Source organism: Cryptomeria japonica, chromosome 11, assembly GCF_030272615.1.
Source record: "Cryptomeria japonica chromosome 11, Sugi_1.0, whole genome shotgun sequence".
Classification (NCBI taxonomy): Eukaryota; Viridiplantae; Streptophyta; class Pinopsida; order Cupressales; family Cupressaceae; genus Cryptomeria; species Cryptomeria japonica.
The window spans coordinates 689758370-689776904 of record NC_081415.1 but is presented as its reverse complement, the minus strand read 5'-3'; the positions used below and the strand labels follow the sequence as shown (position 1 = coordinate 689776904).

At 37.3% G+C, this 18535-nt stretch overlaps 1 protein-coding gene across 1 annotated transcript; it reads right to left on the bottom strand.

Annotated features, from left to right (window-relative positions):
• Positions 1–14343: 14343 nt before the first annotated feature.
• LOC131038088 (pentatricopeptide repeat-containing protein At1g11290, chloroplastic-like) lies at positions 14344–17637 on the bottom strand. The gene has a single exon (XM_057970395.2). It carries the CDS (start codon positions 17369–17371, stop codon positions 15242–15244), a length of 2130 nt encoding a protein of 709 aa, XP_057826378.2. The 5' UTR covers positions 17372–17637; the 3' UTR covers positions 14344–15241.
• Between the last annotated feature and the right edge of the window lie 898 nt (positions 17638–18535).

Here is an 18535-nt window from a genome sequence, read left to right as displayed (position 1 = left end):
CTCTTGAGGTGTGATAAAGAGGATACCATCTCCTACACCATGCTGCGTGTATGAACCATCAAAATATAATTGCCAAGGCTTTGTCTTTGTCACTGTAAGAATGGATTCATCTGAGAATTCTGAGACAATAAGAGTGTCATCAATAATAGGTGCATCTTCTAGTTGATCTGCAATAGTGTGTCTTTTAATTTCTTTTCTATCCACATATTCAATATCGAACTCGCTCAGAATCATAACCCATTTCGCTAATTTGCCAGTGAGTGTTACCTTATTAAGAAGATATTTTAGTGGATCTATCCTTGCAACGAGCTTTGTTTTATGAGTAGGCATGTAATGTCGTAATTTATGCGAGGCGAAAACCAAAGCAAGACATGCATTCTCAATCGATGTGTAATTAAGATCGTAGCCAACCAATGTGCAGCTAATATAGTATACTGCTCTTTCCTTGCCTTCATTGTCCTATTGCGCCAAGAGTGCCCCCAGTGTTGTTTGTGTTGCTGATATGTAAAGTAGAAGGGGTTTTCCTAGAATAGGTGGCATCAAAATTGGTGGATTCAAAAGATAGTCTTTGAGAATTTAAAAATCCTATTGACATATATTATCCCATCTGAATTTGATATCCTTATGAAGAAGATGTTGAAAAGGATGACATTTATCTGCTAGATGTGTGATGAATCTACGTATTGATTGAAGTCTTCCCTATAGAGACCAAAGTTGACTGATATTCTTTGGCGGTGGCATCTCTAATATAGCTCTAACTTTGGTTGGATCTTCTTCAATTCCTCTACGTGAGACAATGTATCCAAGGAGCTTCCTGGAGGTCACCACGAAAACACATTTCTTAGGATTTAGCCTCACTTTGTACTTTTCTAAACATTCAAAAACCACTGATAGGTCAACATGAGTTTCCCAAGATATCGTCAACATAATCTTCTACAGTGATGTGCATGAGATCATGAAAGATTCTCGTCATTGCTCTTTGATAGGTAGCACTTGCATTCTTTAATCCAAAGGGCATAACATTCCAACAGAAAGTACCCCAAGGACAAGTAAATGTTGTTTTATGTTGGTCTTCAGGAGCTATTTTGATTTGGTTATACCCAGAGAATCCATCCATAAATGATAACATTGCATGACCAACTATAAGATCCACTATCAAATCAATGTTTGGCAATGGAAAATCATCTTTAGGACAAGCTTTGTTGATGTCTATGAAATCTGTACATATCCTGATACTGTGATCCAGTTTACTAATGGGTACTAGGTTAGAGATCCATTCGGGTTAATCAATTGGTCTAATGAATCCCACATCTAGTAATTTCTCTAACTCTACCTTAACTAATAGTGCCACCTACAGATGCATTTTTCTCAATTTTTGTTTTACAGGCGTAGCTCTTGGAGTTACTGTCAAATGATGCATTACTAGATCAGGCTCCAATCCAAGCATATTGGCATATGACCATGCAAAATTAATTTGTCGTTCTGTGAAGAAACTTATGAACTTCGGTCTTTCTTTTTTTGTCAGAGATTGTGCTAAGAATATGTTATGTGGAATCTCTTATGTGCCAATGTTTGTCTTGATAGTTTCTTCCACTAGCACTGATAATTTCTCCTCATATGATGTCATAGGGAGAGTGTCGAAGCTTCCATCCTCTAGCACCTCAAAGACGTTTTCACCCTCGGATACGTCCTTTCTTTTTACTTTTTTAGGGTCAAATAGCTCCACAATGTGGTTTTCACCATAAGACCTGTGATTTGTTTTAATTTTTATATTCTTGCGACCGGAAGGCTCGTTGTTCTCTCCAAGATATGTCACGCTATCAAGTTCTATGATGTATCCTTCTTTGTGGTCCTCGATAAGTAGATCATTTTTTATGCCAAGATAATCAATAACTTGGCCTCATCATTTTGAAAAGTGTCTAGTTGTGGAGGCTCTTATTGGTCCCAATCGATGAGTTGTGGATGGATGAGAGGAAGGCCATCACTATTTTCAAAGTCAACAAGGGAGAGGGTAAAGACACAATAGTCTTCGGGTATTTCAATGCAATCTTTGGGGTCATCACTGGAACTCTCCTCATCAGCCTTGATCGTTAACGAATCTAAATGGGCATCACTAAAGGGGCACTCAGCAATGGGAGTCTTCACTCTTCGTGATTTTGACCTAGAACCTTGAGATGTTGAGGGTTTGGGATCCCAGAATATTTTCATGCATGGTTCTCCACTATAATTCTTTTCTTGTGATGTAGACTTTGATGAAGTAGCTTGACCAACTCTAAATTGTATGTTGAACTCCTCTTCTTCTGTGGGTTCACTTGGTTCTCTAGATGTTTTGGTCAGCTCATAATCACTAAATGACTTATTAGAACCCCATTCCCATTCATTAGAGTCTGTGGAATAGTGTTTCTTTTCTTGTTGGTCATTAGAGTCTATGATTCGCAATGTTTCTTTATAATTGTGAGTGCCTAATCTGAAGGGTATGAAACCAAGTCCTTTGGAGCGCTACTTTTTGAATGTTAACTCTGGTTGCAATGGTTCAATTATTCCTTTCTTTTGTAATCCAAGAGGACTCTTTCCATCATATCCAAATTTTGGTAAGAACCTGAATCCTTTGCCATACTTTTCACATGGTATCTCGATCACATGATCTTGTGTAGATTCCTCTTCAGGTTCTTTGTAAAGTATTTTGTGGAGATCCTCTTCTTCCATCTCACCCCATCTTTAGAATATAGTGGGATCCCATTTAATAGTAATAGTGGATACATTTTTAGAGGGATGTAGTTGTCCATAATCCTTATGAGAATCCATTATTTTCCTTAAATACATGGTTTGATTCAAAGTATTTTTTCCCATACCTTTGTCCTTGTATTTTCCTTTAAGCTCACCTTGTTTTGATGTGAAAGGTTTTAAAGATTATGGATCCACATATGTTGATGATGGATTTGCTTCTCTATTAATTAGAATTATTGTCTCTGACCTTGGTCACGGGTTATTACAATATATGAAGGGATTCGGATCACCTTTGACTGTCACTTCAACTTCATTATAAGAAAATTTTATGCATTGATGAAATGTTGATGGTACTGCTCTCATTTCATGAATCCATGGACATCCCAAAAGTATGTTGTATGTGAGATCTAAATCAAGGACTTGACAAACCACATCATTGGTTACTGGCCCAGTGCTTAAAGGTAGGGTGATTGTTCCTTTAAATGAGCGTTCTTTGTTATCATATGCTTTCATGGTGATTTTATTTCTTGAATCCACAACGTGTTCAAATATCCCAATTGTTTTATAGTGTTTAATGTACAAATGTTCAGACCTACTCCTCCATCTGTTAAGACTTGTTTGATGTGGTTTCTATGGAGAAAGGCTTCAATATGGAGAGGTGTGTTATGTGGTTGGCATATGGATGCATCATCAGCTTCTGTGAACGTAAGGCAATGTGGAGTGGAAAGATATCCCACCATGGCTTGAAATTGATCCACGTTCAAATCAGCGGGTACGGAGGTTTCTCTAAATGCTTTGTCAAGAATAGCCTTATGTGAAGGGGATATGCGCAAAATCTCAAGGATATAAATGAGGGTAGATGTCTTCCCTAACTGGTCTACTAGATCATACTCATTCTTGGTAGATGATGAGGTTGTGGTCTTGGATGGAAAGGCTTGCAAGGTGACGTTAACTCGACGGGTTGTGACATACATTTAGAGGTTTCATCTTTGGAGGATGAATAAGATGGTCCAATACCTTTTAAGACAACTTTACTCCTTTGGGTAGAACTTTGGGGAGTTTTTTCCTTTATGATAATGGTAGAAACATAATTGTCCATTGAAATGTGGTTAACGATCGAGTCATAATCATAGGACATTTTAGTATAATTATCTTGATTATCTGTTTTATCTTTTCCCTCATCATGTTTAGGGAATGACTCCTTAAACATCTCATGTTCCTCATTGGAGGTGTGACCATCAACTTCTATGTCACCCTTGTCGATAAGATCTTGTATAACATCCTTAAATTTGTGGCAATTTCTATTTTGTGTCTTTTTCTCTAATGATATTCCCAATACTCATCATCATTCCACCACACAGGTTTCACTTTTGGTTCATAAGGTGGATTATCTGGTAGTGTTATGAGCTTGTTTGCAACCAATTTCTTGAATGTTGTCTCAATTGGCTTCCAGTGGAGTGTATTTCCTTCGAGGCTTTGATGGCCTTTGAGTGTTCACTTGATTGCTTGTATTAGATGAACTTGCACCAGGGAAAGTCATTTTGGGTTTTACAACATTCGCATCCACTACCCCGTCATTGACTGTGTTCTTATTCTTGTTCCAAAAGTGGGGCTTGTCTTTCCCATTTTATTCTTCTTTGTTTTCTTTGAATATCTTAATGATACCTTGTTCAATAAGAACTTTCTCTGTTTCCAATCATTTCTCAATTATCTCTTTGAAGGTAGACAAACAAGCCTTTCTTAGCTCATATCCAATATCCTTATTAACATTTTGAGTGAACATTTCTACCATTTGTTTTTGTGGGATATCACAAGAGCATCGACTAGAAAGACCTCTCCATCGTTGTAAGAATGAAGCAAAAGATTCCCCATTTTTTAATTGGTGTTGCATAAGGTGGTCACTAACACATCTGTTTCAATGTTGTATGAGAAGTGTTGTATGAAAACCTCTACTAGATCACTCCATGATTTGATTACAAGTGTAAGTTGGGAGAACCATTCCATAGCTTGTTCACCTAAACATTGTGGGAACAATCTCATCAAGTATGTTTCTTCTCCTACTACCTCAATGCAAGCTGTGAAAAATTCTCTTATGTGTGCATTAGAATCCCCTTTGCCTCTATATTTGTCAAACTTTGGTGTCACAAAATGTGGAGGAAATGGAGGCATTAGAATACTTCTATCAAATGGGTAAGGACATATGTCTTTTATTGTGTATTGTTGCTTTGGTGTATTCATGTTAGTCATTTGCTTTTGCAAATCCTTGATTTGTTATTGCAAGTCATTCTTGGGTGGTGTCTTTTCTCTTTGATCTAGTCCCATGCCTGAGCCACTGGGCGAAGGAGGAGGGATATAATGCATGTATGGATGGTATTGGTCATAAATGTGTTCATATGGAGAAGGAAAATAGTTATATCTTGGATATGGACCACTTAGTATGGTATTGTAATGAGGAGCATTAGGTCTAGGTCGATACATGTCATGACCATGAGGATGGGAGGTATCATAAGGTTGATCTTGAGTATTTCCCCCAAATCTGACATGGGGTCTCCTCATGTCATGATTTTGAATATTCGCTTGAGTATAATTGTATGCATTGGTATGATCTTGGGTATTATCATGGTCATGTGTAGTGGTAGTTCTTCTCCATGGGAAAGGATGACTGTAGGGTTATTCATGAGAGTTCCTAGTAAAATTGGCATGACCATAAGTATTGGGAACTTCTGGTTTTTGAAATAAGGATGAAGGTGACTCAGGCACAAAATTCTCTCTCCTATTACCACCATTATGTCCTCTAGGATTTGAATTAGTTTAATTTCCTTGATTTGGGTCCTCTATAATTTGAGACACATTAAAATCGTGAGGTAGCTTCATTCCATTTTGTGCCATGACTGAAAAGAAGTATTGTCTATCTCTTCTCATGATTTCTTCAACCAATCTATTGAACCTTGGATCTATGATATTCCCTTCAATGTCTGCAGAAGTGATAGATGTATTTTTATTATCATTGTTGTTCTCATTGTCATTATCATTGTCTAGTATATTACTATGATTATCAAATGGGTTGTAAAATTCGTCTCCATCAAACTCATAGGTACTCATGTTGAGAGATCTTAGAGCTTCTTCGGCTTCTCTTCTAGACCTTTGGGAACGAATTTCAACCATGAACTTGACTTTGGCTAAAATGAAAGATGGAAAAAAAATGTGAAGACTATGGAAGACCAAGAAAAGATATGAAATGGAAAGAATCTAGGGTTGTCTTGCAATGTCCAAAAAGTAGGTTCAAGGTATGTGTGATCTAAAGCAAGGTGTGGTTTCCAAAGAGATGATAGATCTCTTGATGAGGTAAGTTGACCTTAACTAAAGAGGACTAAATGGGACCCTAAGATGATAGATCTGATGCAGGAACCACTTAGTGATCTGCTATAGCAAGTTTGCAAGATATGATGAGGACAACAAAGCAACCTTTTGATTCTAGTTTGGAATATGTGTATGAGGGATTGCAAATGATAGACAAATATGAGACCAAGATTGGTTGACTAAAAATACTGAAGCCCTTATAAGAAATGTCTTAGAAGCTCTTTAAATCTCAAAACTTAAGCTCGTTTTCTCTTTTTAGGTTTTGTAAAATGTTGTTTTGAACACAGACGCAATTTAAGTAAACCCAGTCATTATTTCTGATCAGAGACGCAGTTACAGTGAACACAGACATAGTTTTTGATAAAAGTGACAGTTTTGAGTTTGAAAAATCACAGACGCAATGTTGCCCTATGCAGACGCGTTTTCCCAATAAAGACGTGTTTTATGAAAACCCAGACGGAGTTTCTCAAAATGTTGATATTTTTTTGATAAAATGTGACAATATAATTCAATGATACCCAGACACGATTCTTCTCTACACAAACGCGTATCTCCAACACAAATGCGATTTAAGCTGACACGGACGCAATTTTGAAAATGTTTTGTAATTTTATCAAATTGTGAAGTTGTTGAATGTGACCAAATCTCAATGTTTTGACTTTTAGTGACAAGAAAACGCAGCAAATAATGAAGACACAATTTCTGAAAGTGTTTGTCTAATTTGAAATAAAAACATACAAGCACAAATCCTAAGGCTAGCCATGACAATAGTTGTTGGATCTCACTTGGTTTCCCAACTACACTTATTCAGAGCAGATACTTAGATGCTTGACCCCACTAGCTCCACTCTATGACACTCACTTCTTCGGGGCATTCAAGCACCAGTCCCCATGAAAAATCCCCATGGAGAACTTTGTATCTCTACTAAAAACAATAAGAATGTGAGATGGCATCAGAAGTCTGACCTCCTGTACCAATGACTAGAAGGTTTTTGGCTTTAACACAAGGGATTTTTAGTAAGGGCATCTGTTCGAGTGGCCATAATCAGCAACGTGTTACGCTCCGTTAAGGAAGGTTTCCCAGTCTTGTAGAGGTTACACTCCACAAGGTTTTACGTGTCATGTGGACATTAAGAGAGTCATAACGTCGTTATGGCAGCATGTAACACTCATTTCTTGCAACTTTCATCACAAACACTTTTATTTATAGTGGTTCAGAAGAGCTTGGCTTTAGCTTGTTACCACTTGGGTTGTTCCCTCTCAATTGGCCTTATGGGCTACTCGGGAGGCAGACCCTCCTACCTAAATAGAGGATGATAACAATTTCTCTTACACCCAAGGTCCAATGGAAGGCAAGGGGAGAGGATGCTTTTGTTATCAACTATAGGGTTATAAACATAAAATGTTCAAAGAGCACCAAACACTTCAAACAAGTTTTTTAACCCCAAATGAGAAAGAGATGTGACCCTAATTAGACTAAAAATTCAAAGACACACACCTAGATTACTCCTGCAACAAATGATTAGTAGTTTTGATAGATTACCCCCACCTGCAGGCACATTAGTTAGGTAAATTTTTTAAATCCAAATATAAATGTGAAAGGGGGGCCTTCGACAATACGATATTTGCCTTTTTTTCAAAACAAATGCACCACTTTGTTATTCTAATGCAAGGAGTTAAATCACAAACCAAATCAAAAACCCTAAAAATGAAAAACATGCCAAAGCTGAAAAACAAAAACGCGATTATACAGAACACAAATGCGATTTATAAACGCAGACGCAAAAAAGATGTGACGCAGATGTGAGATCACAAATCTGGAACCTGCAAAAGAGACAAACAACAAAAACGCGAAAACAACCAACAAAAACGCGCTTTCTGGGAAAAAACACGGAAATATGAATCACATACGTGGTTTCTAAAACCTGCACCTGCACAAAACCAAAATGCGAAAACAAAAAACACAGATGCAGAAACAAGACGCAGACGCGGAAAAACCAGTCGCAGAAGCATAATAAATCAAAATCGTCGCAAATCTGACTTGCAACTTTTAAAAACAAGAAATTTGCAAATAAAATGTTAGAAATGAAAGGGACAAGGGTCCCATTGGGCGTGCCAAAATGTATACGGTGAAAATATGATGATGAAAACCTATTGTAAAACCATAAAGATCCAACCACAAACAATCTAAGTCCTACAATGAAACATCCACCATGCACCAATAGAGATACCTAAGATCATGCAAATTCACAAAATAAAGCAATATTACCATTCACATGTCAAGTAGGGTTTCAATCTCCATTGATCTTGTTTAATATATTTGCTCTCAGATTTTATGTGTGCACAAGAGCTCAATAAAGAATGGATTGTGGTTGATAGCTTCATCGCAAGAAGGCTTGATTGACGCAATCATTAGGTTTGATAATGGAGGAGAGTATCCTCTTATATAGAGAACACTTTAAAAAAGGGAGGGATAAGATTAAAAGATGATGAGGATAAATGGTCGGCTAAGATTAAAGGGTAGGTAGAAGAAGTACGAAAATAATGAAAGGGTAGGTAAGAGAGGATTAAGAGATAAGTGGCATGTGTCATAGAGGAAAAAGCTAGTTAATTAAATAAATAAATAAAGATCTATTTAATTAATAGAAGAAGTGGGACAAATAAATAAAAGTATTTATTTAAATTAGATAAAAGGCTAGAAGAGGATAAATGAATTAATTAAATAAAGAAATATTTATTTAATTAATAGAAGACTTGTGGTAAAATAATTAAATAAATAAAAATATTTATTTAATTAAAGAGGACAATTTTAGGTGTCTACAATTCTAATGACTCTTCACATGTCGATGATGACTCCTCCTGAGATGAGGTTGTGCCTCTCACTATTGTTGTGACCTTCGTTTCCCCCCTTGATCCTACTCATACCGATGTGACCTCCTCTGGCCCCAAGGTTTTTATACCTATTGCTCATGTTCTGTAACAACAATCTACCCATGTTTTATAGCAACAATCTGCTCCAAATGTTGATAGACACTCTAAGGGGATTTCCCCCCTTGATCCCACTGGCAATGATGTTCCTAATAGAAATATTGCTTGGACTGTTGTTTGTCATAGGCAAAAAGGTAATTCTTCCCGCCCCCCACCCACCGCACCCCCCAAACTCTTCCAAGTCAAGTTGTGGATGATTCTTCCCACTCTTGAGCTGGGATCCTAGCTTTCTACTAGTGTGTTGTTCATGGTTTGTTTGGCCTTTGTTTTGTTAACAGCGGTATTCCCACCTGCCATTAATGATTTGTTCGACCTAAGTTTGTAAAGGGTCAGCACCATTGATTTGATGCATTTCTTTTATATTGCCTATAGGTTGTTTGTATATAGGGTTAGCATCCTTGTTTTGCTACTTTTTAATATAAAAAACACTACACTAGTTGTGCACCTTAATGTGTAATGTGGCATGTTGATGCCTTATCTTATTCTCAATGTTGTTCTTTCAAAACAAAATGGTTTGCTTGGCTAATACCCTAAGCATTTAGCTTGGGTCATTATAGATTATCTATCCTTAGATAAATTCAAATATCAAAAATTAAAAATTAAAGTGAAAGTCTCCTAATCAAAATTGCAATTTAAATTTGTAAATTACAATGTTAAGGTCTACTACATGTAAAGACTACTTCCATACTTGTGAAAGTGAACCCTAATGGTACACAATCAAATTTTCAAGTCATACTCATGAAAGTGAACCCCAGTGGTTCACATGAGTGAACCCCGATGGTTCACAATCAAATTTGTCGGTCAGCAAGTTAAATAATTATGACATATAGACAAATGGATCCCTAACCTCTAAAAAAAACATCAACATCAAAACCAAAACTAAATATTCATGCATTGAATTTATTTCATTTTCATATTCATTTGAACATTACCTATAACATTTATTTTCATTATTAGTCCCTGCTAGATAAATTATTTGTTTAATTAAATGTATTTATTTACTTAGATAATTTCACACAGAAGCCTTTTCCCCTCTACAAATATTAAGTCTCTTAAAAATTAGATGATATTTTTTCTTTTCTAAATATTTTGAAGGCCTTTAATATGTAAATTTTTTTGTGGTCTTAATATCAAAGACCCTACAAAGAGGACCATAAGTTTCTTGGCTTAAAGAAATACCTTTGAGATATTGTCCCGGGGTTTCCTTCAATTTTAGGTTGTACGCCAAGGAAGTGCACTATACAAATGCAATCTATTGTATTCTTTGCTGCAAACAATTGCATGATAATGTGTGTGGCTTATATATTGCACTTGTGAGCTACCTTAAGGGCAATAGAATCCATAAAAAACAAGCTCCATGTAATTGAATAAACATAAACAAATGATGCCACATACCAAATTGAATGCACCCTAAAGGAGGCGGCAAGAGAATTTGTGTGTACCAAATAATGTAACCCAAATAGCCTATCTGAACTGGGCACATGTGCAAAACTGTGTTTATTTTTAAAATAGAGGAGATAGGCATTTCTCTTAGTTGACAGTCCCCTAGATTTCTTATCCATATGAAATAGTAGCGAGAATACCTACCTAATAACTTTCTCCTTTGCATTTATTGGATCTGCTCTTCATGATCAAACGTGACACCCAAACAATGGATGTTATTCCTTAATAGAGACCAGAGTTTTGGGACTCGCTAGGACTGGGCGAGTCCTGGGCGAGTCCTAGTGGTCTGAAACTCATGTGAATCTGAGTCCTACAAGTCCCAGGACTCACAAATGAGGCCCAAGCCTAATGAGGCCTAATGTCCAAACTCAACCGACAACAGTGGAGAAAAAGTCAATTAAAAAACAAAAAAATAAAGTGTTTGAAGTTTTAAAAAAAAAATTATATTGCCTCTCCAACCTTAAAAGTGAGCTCATTTCATTGTATTGGAAAAATAGGAGAAGAGTGAGTTGTGAGAAAAAACCAGAGTGTATTGTAGGACAACCAACAAGGAGGAAGATCGAGAATTCGTCAACAAATCACAATGGGGTAGCATAATACTCACATTTGGTACATCAAGAGCTCTATACAAAGGATTGGAAAGAAGTTTCATTTCATTTGAAGTTTGTTCTAATAAATAAGATTCATTTTTTTTTGTCTTTTTGTGTTTTGTAAGCAAAAATTACATTTAAAAACGTTGCTATTCATTTCCTTTCAAAGAAAGAGCAAGCCCTTTTTTTTTAAATAAACCCTGCATTTTTTTTCAAACAAACCCTACATTATTTTTCGGAAGAAAATATATAATTTTTTTTGTATTGATTTATAAATGACAATGCCCAAATATTCATTTTTTTGTAATTGTCTTATTGTAGCAGCTTTGAACTTTTGAAAATCATATTTTTCACAATGTTTTGTCCTGAACAATCCCAAGTAGAAAGGACCAAGCTTGAAAACATACTAAACATTTTTTGGGGAAAAAAAAGGAGAGGCCAAATGTAAATATTGCAAAATAATTTTTCATGGAAGCATAAATAGATTGAAATGCCATCTTGCCCACATATGCGGCCATGATGTTGAACCATGCAAATTAGCACCTGTTAAGGCTAAACGTGAGTGCCAAGTGCAACTAGAAACATTTGAAGCACAAAAGGAAATGAAGAAGAGGCAAAGGGAGGAGTTGGCAAGCATTGGTTGTGTTGGAGAGATTTCTTCCATGCCTCTATATCATCCTAGTGCTAGTGCTAGTGCTTCTGCCAGTGGTAGGGGGAGTATTAACATTGGTACTAGAGTTAATTCGTAAATCTAGGATGGATTCATATTTTGAACCACACACTACTCCTGGTGTCCAATCGTCGCTTGAGAGCATGGGTTGGAACAAGGAGGTGCATGATGCAACTAGACGTGAAATTGAGCAATTTTGGTACTATTGGACCATTCCATTCTTTACAGTTACGTAATTCTTTTTTATTTGATTGTTTGAAAATTTATAATTTGCTTTGCCTAATGAATTTTTATTGGACATACTTATTTGATTTATTTGTGACAAGTCTCCTTATTGGTAGAACATGGTTGATGCCATCACTATTTGCGAGGCGGGGTTCAAAGCCTCTTCTGAATCTTGCTTAAGTGGCCTAATTTTGAAATAATCGATGGTTGATGTTAAAGTGACATGTTAGAGGACCAACACGAGAAATGGAGCAATAAGGGTTGCACAATCATGACCAATGGTTGGACCAATAAGAGAAATAAGACGTCGCTGAATTTTCTTGTTTCTTTCACAGGTGATTGATCATTCTACTTCTTTCAATGCATTGAATAATTTGAATTCGATTTAGTGATTAGCATTTTTAATTTATGATTTATTGAATGATCATTGATTTTGCTTTATTCTCAAATTCCAGGCAACACTATGTTTCTGAAGTCCATTGATGCTTCCACACTTTCAAAAAATGTTGCATTCATATGTGAGGCTACAAAGGAGGTCATACATGAGGTGGGTGACGAGAATGTAGTTCAAGTGGTGACCAATAATGCAACAAATTATGTTGTTGTAGGTAGACTTTTGATGAAGAGGCACCTATCTATATTTTGGTCTCCATGTGCCACCCATTGTCTTGACCTCATATTGGAGGATATTGGCAAGCTTCCATGGATCAGGACATGTGTAGAGAAGGCAAAAATATTTGCAAATTTGTATACAATCACTCATGGGTCCTTTGCTTAATGAGGCAATGCATGGGGTAGAAGGAGTTGGCTTGTCCTAGAATTACTAGATTTGCCACCAATTTCATCACATTACAATCCTTGATTCAATGTGAGGCACGTTTGAGGCGTATATTTGTTGGTGAAGAGTGGACTTCTTAATCCTATGCTATGACCACTGCAGAGATTGATGTGGCAGATTGCCTTTTTTATGAGTCGGGCTTTTGGGCCCCTTGTCCAGAGATTGTGAAAGTAATTTTTTTATAAATTCTACATTATGTTTTAATTTGTATTCATATTTTTCTTTTATTTACTTATTTTCATTCACACTTAAGTTAATTGATAATGTTTCACAATATTTGCAGTCCATTGAGCCCTTGGTAGTTCTCCTACAAGTTGTCGATGGGGAGAAGCCCACATTGGGCTACATATATGTCACAAGCCCCTCCATGCAACCACTTATTACCTCAATCTTGCATTCCATTTCCGTCCTGATTTTAAGACAAATGAGGAGGTTCTTAATGGGCTCTACTCAATGATAGAGTGAATGTCGCCTAATGATAGTAGCACTATATTCCATGAGATAGAGGTATTTTTTAATGCAGAAGGGGAGGTCTTCTCTCATCTTGAAGGACAATTAGATAAAAATGCAACCAAGTAAAAATATATTTTAAGGGCATATTTTTAATTTTATATTATTAAATGAGACTAATTTTTTTTCTTTTTCTCATCTCAGATAGATGCTGGCAAAATTTTGGTCCTAAAACACCAAATCTTCAATGGATAGTCATTCACATTTTGAGACAACCATCCAATGCTTACAGTTGTGAGCACATACACTCCAAGGGGTGCATTAGAATGTTTCTAGAGATGTTGAATGATCTAGTATTTGTTCATTACAACCTCTGCCTTGGACAAGGACAAGTTTTGGACCATGACTCCTCCCCAATCACGCTAGAGGAGGTCGATCCAAAATTTGAGTGGATCACTGAGGCTACGGATCCTGTCTTTAGTGTCGAGGACCTTGATTGGATCGACTAGGCAAATAGAGAGATTGAGGTTGTAGCCATGGTAGAGGAGGAGGTTAGAGCATGAGCAAACACAAACAGAGTTGATGTTGGTGAGGGTGGAGTGGAGTCACGGGCAAAGACTATGGCTATCGAATCATCTGAGACCTACTTTAGACACCTTCGTAGGAGGGATGTAGGCTCCTCTAAGCCATAGACTTGTAGTTGTTGTTTTGATATTTGTGTGGAACATTTGATGTCATGGATTTCATATTCTATGAGTTTTTATACATCTGACAATATTTATATATCTAAGTTTGCTATTTCCTTCAGCTACAATTTGCGTTCATACTAATGTGATCGATATATACTTGTGTATGAGATAAATTAGCTTCTATTTGATGATGTTATTGTGCCTTTAAGGTTTGCATGAAACAAGTTTTAAATCCTTAATCTTTAAATTTCTTGGGTTTTTTTCGCTAGTCAAGTCACCCTTGCCGAGTCCGCACAAAGTCTAAGTCATGTTTCTATGGTAGAGATAATAGAATCCATGTGCTAAAAAAAACAGTTGAATTAAATTATCATAACTGAACTGAACCAATTAGTGTGCGTGAGTTAATTGCCGTTCAAACTTGTGCTTGCTTTGTTTCTAGTTCCCATATCATCACCCAGGCTATGCTTGAAGTGATCAAAAATGGTTTGCAACTTTCACGGTTGTGAGAGAACTTGTTGACATTATGACAGTTGTGAGACAACAAAGGTGTTCACAATGCAGATAAAGGTCCCGTAACTACTCTTAGCCACAAGGAAATAGCTAGTCGTTCACAAGGCTTCATTCACGAGCTCCTCAAATTGTGCACTATAAAATTAATGTTGGGCACATACTATGCTGCCTCAATCCATCTAAAAAGAATGGTTACGTTTTATGTATTATTAAATTAAAGATGCAATCTAGGCACTCCATTGCTCTTCAGCTGCAGCGGCAATAATTTTGGCTTCACTGTTTAGTAATGATTTGAATCATGATATCCTGCAAACTATTAATATAGGTTTGCAGATTGTAACTTTGAATTGTAATCAACCATAAGCTTCAGCTGCATCCTGGAATCTTTTTCAGTCCCTCGAATTTTACCATATTTCTCAATTTTGCTGCATCATCCCACTTGTCAGTCTCAGCATTGATATTTGACAGCAATACGTAACGTCCAACACTTATATGTATAAAATTATGTCGTTCACAAGTTCCTCAATTAGGGCAGTATAAAGTTAATATTGGGCACATACTACAATGCCTCGATCCATCTTGCAAGAATCGTTACCCTTCAGTATTTCTTAGTTTGAGGATGCATTCTGCGATCTCCTTTGTTCTTAAGTTGCAATGGAAATAAGTTTGGCTTTACTGTTCAGTGATGAATTGAATCAAGATATGCTGCAAACTATTAATATAGCCCTGCAAGTTATAACCTTGGATTCTAATCAACCATAACCTTCACCTTCACCTTCTGCTACAAAGAAGGAATGAATGCTGCTATTTATCTCAATCCAGCTGCATCCTGGAGCCTTTTTCAGTCCTTTGACTTTCACCATATTCCTCAATTTTGCTGCAGCATCCCTCCTGCCAGTCTCAGCATAGATATTTGACAGCAGTACATAATGTCCAACACTTTCCGGTAGCAGTTCTAGAATATGTTTCATAGCAGACTCTGCTAGCAAAACATTGCCATGAACTCTACAGGCACCAAGCAAGCTCCCCCACACAACAAAATTTGGCTTAGTTGGCATCCTTTTGATAAAGTCGTGGGCTTCATCCAGAAGCCCAGAGCGCCCAAGAAGATCTACCATGCACGCATAATGTTCCATGCTAGGAGTGATACGATAATCCTCAGTCATGGAGTCAAAACACTGCCATCCTTCATCCAAAAGGCCAGAGTGGCTGCATGCAGACAAAACTAAAATGAAAGTGATATGGTCAGGTGTTATGCCTTCCTGCTGCATTCGTGTGAAAAAAGCAAGAGCATCCTTACCATACCCGTGCATTCCACATCCACCAATCATAGTATTCCATGAAACCAGAGTCTTCTGAGACATGCTGTCAAACAATTGGAATGTGCATCCTACCATCCCGCACTTGGCATACATGTCAAGCAGCGCATTGCATACAGTGACATCTGGCTCAAGATTGCTTTGGATTATATAACCATGGATGCCCTTACCTAGCTGCAAAGCTGATAAATGTGCACATGCAGGGAGAGCATTCACCACAGTTACTGAATCAGGCTTTAAACCTTGCAGTTGCATTTCACTGAAGAGTGTCAAAGCTTCACTGGCATATCCATTCTGAGCATAGCCAGCAATCATAGAATTCCATGAGACCACATTTCTTTTGGGCATTCTCTCAAACAGACTCCGCGAACTCTCCATACTTCCAGATTTGGCATACATGTCTATCAGTGCAGTTACTATCATAACATCTGAGTGGAACCCACTTCTAATAGCATAACCATGAATGCACTTGCCTAGATGCAGAGCTGATAAATGGGCAGATGCCGGTATCACACTCACCATAGTAATCAAATTCGGTTCAACACCCGACACTTGCATTTCATTGAATAGTAGCAATGCTTCTTCAGCACATCCATTCTGAGTATAACCAGCAATCATGGCGTTCCATGAGCCAACATTTCCTTCAGGCATTTTCTCAAACACCTGCCGTGCAAAACCTACACGTCCAGATTTGCAATACATGTCTATGAGGGCACTGCTCACAACAAAATCAAATTCAAACCCGCTTCTTATTACATAACCATGAATACACTCTGCAAGTCGTAAATCAGACAAACGGGTGAATGCGGGAAGAACGCTTACCATAATAACAGAATCGGGCTTGATACCCTGCATTTGCATTTCATTAAATAACCTTAAAGCTTCACTAGTTTTCCTTTTCAGAGCATAACCAGCAATAATTGCACTCCAGGTGACAGCATTCCGTTCAAGCATTTTATCAAACATTTCACGCGCAACCTCAATTTCTCCACATTTTGCATACATAGCTACGAGGGCAGTGCCCACAACAGTGTCCAACTCAAACCCAGCTCTAACTATGTCATTATGTATCTCTATGCCCTCCTGCAGAGCGGACAGATTTGCGCATGCCTTGATAACAGAGCTGAAGATAAAACGATCAGCACTTATGCCATCGGCATTCATTTGGTGATATAGTAGAACGGCATCCTCAAACAAGCCATTACGAACATACCCATTGATCATGGCAGTCCACAGATAAATATTTTGTTTGTGCGTTTTGTCAAACAGTTGGCGTGCATCTGCCATGACGCCATACGCAGCATATTTTGAGACAAGCTTGGGTAATAGATAAATGTTTTGGGAATGACCAGATATGATCATGTGGGCGCGCAGCTGGAAGAGTTGTCTGATGGTGGTACATGTTTCAAACAGATAAGTATATGAATTCGAATAGCTGTAATAATTGGATTGTGTTGAAAGAGCAGAAGACTTGGCTTGAATGGCATATTGAAGATAATATACTGAATAAATTTGTACAAAGATACTAGTGCTTGGTGTCTTTGTCCTGAAGCGCTGCAACATCACTAAAATTACACTTTTTATATGATAAATGAATTCCTTTCATTTTTGTTCCAACATCAACTACTAATGAAAATCATCATGAGACAGATGTGTTGAAGTTCAGTGGATTAAAGGATAGATAATGGCTGGACAATTTAATGATACTACACAATGTTTTAAAGGGGAAGAACTGTTGAAAGCAGATAAAAGGGAAGCAAGATCGAGGTCAATTAATTCTCTTATTTACAATTTTTAAAAGGAATGATCTTTGTTTTCTTTAATCTTGGTCCCCTTGAGGAGGTTGAGAGAGTCAACAAGTAAAACTCAAGTGTCTTAAGTAAAACAAAGGAGGGAGAGTTTCACGCTAACCATCAAAGTCACATCATAATTAAGTAAAAGACATTGCAAATATAAAGATCATAAATGTCAAGAATCACAACGAGGATATAGAGTTTTTCAAAGCCATCATTACACCAATGGGTCACCATAAATATTGGACTCCAAGATTAACTGAGTGTCACATTGGTAAGTCAAATAAAAATGCCACATCAAAGACAAGGCCCGCCATGCAATCTAATAGAATAGGCACCTGGTCTAATTGAGTGCCACATCAGTGGCCAAGAACATAAGAAGACCACATCAACGGCCAAGTCCACCACATGACACAAGGATGCCACCAAGAAATCCATGCAATGATCTAGGTTTGAGTCAGCAACCAGGTCAAAAGGCCCTAAAAGCCTCAAACAAGCCCACCACCAACAACCAACTTATTACAGCTCAAAATAAGCCACTCCATCCCAATCACAAACACCCAATAACTAAAGAGTAGAGAGAACCAAGCTCCCAAGAACCAACAATTTCAACCATCATTGTATGTTATATTGAATTGCCATTGTAAAGAAATGGTTCTCATAATATTAAAGAGAAAGTGAGAGAAGCTTAACTAACACTATAATGAGGCATTATCCATCCCTAGACTTTTCATGGCATCAACAATCCTATTACCTTATTTTTAGGTTTGTTTTAGCTCGAATATTTCTAAGCCTAGAAGAAGTTTATGTATATCATTGGTTATATCCACCAAAGCCCAACCCAAGTGGACAAAACCTTTAACAACATCAATGACCAATTTGGAATCTCCTTCCATGATGAGGTATCAAATACCAATGTTTAGGGGAACCTTAT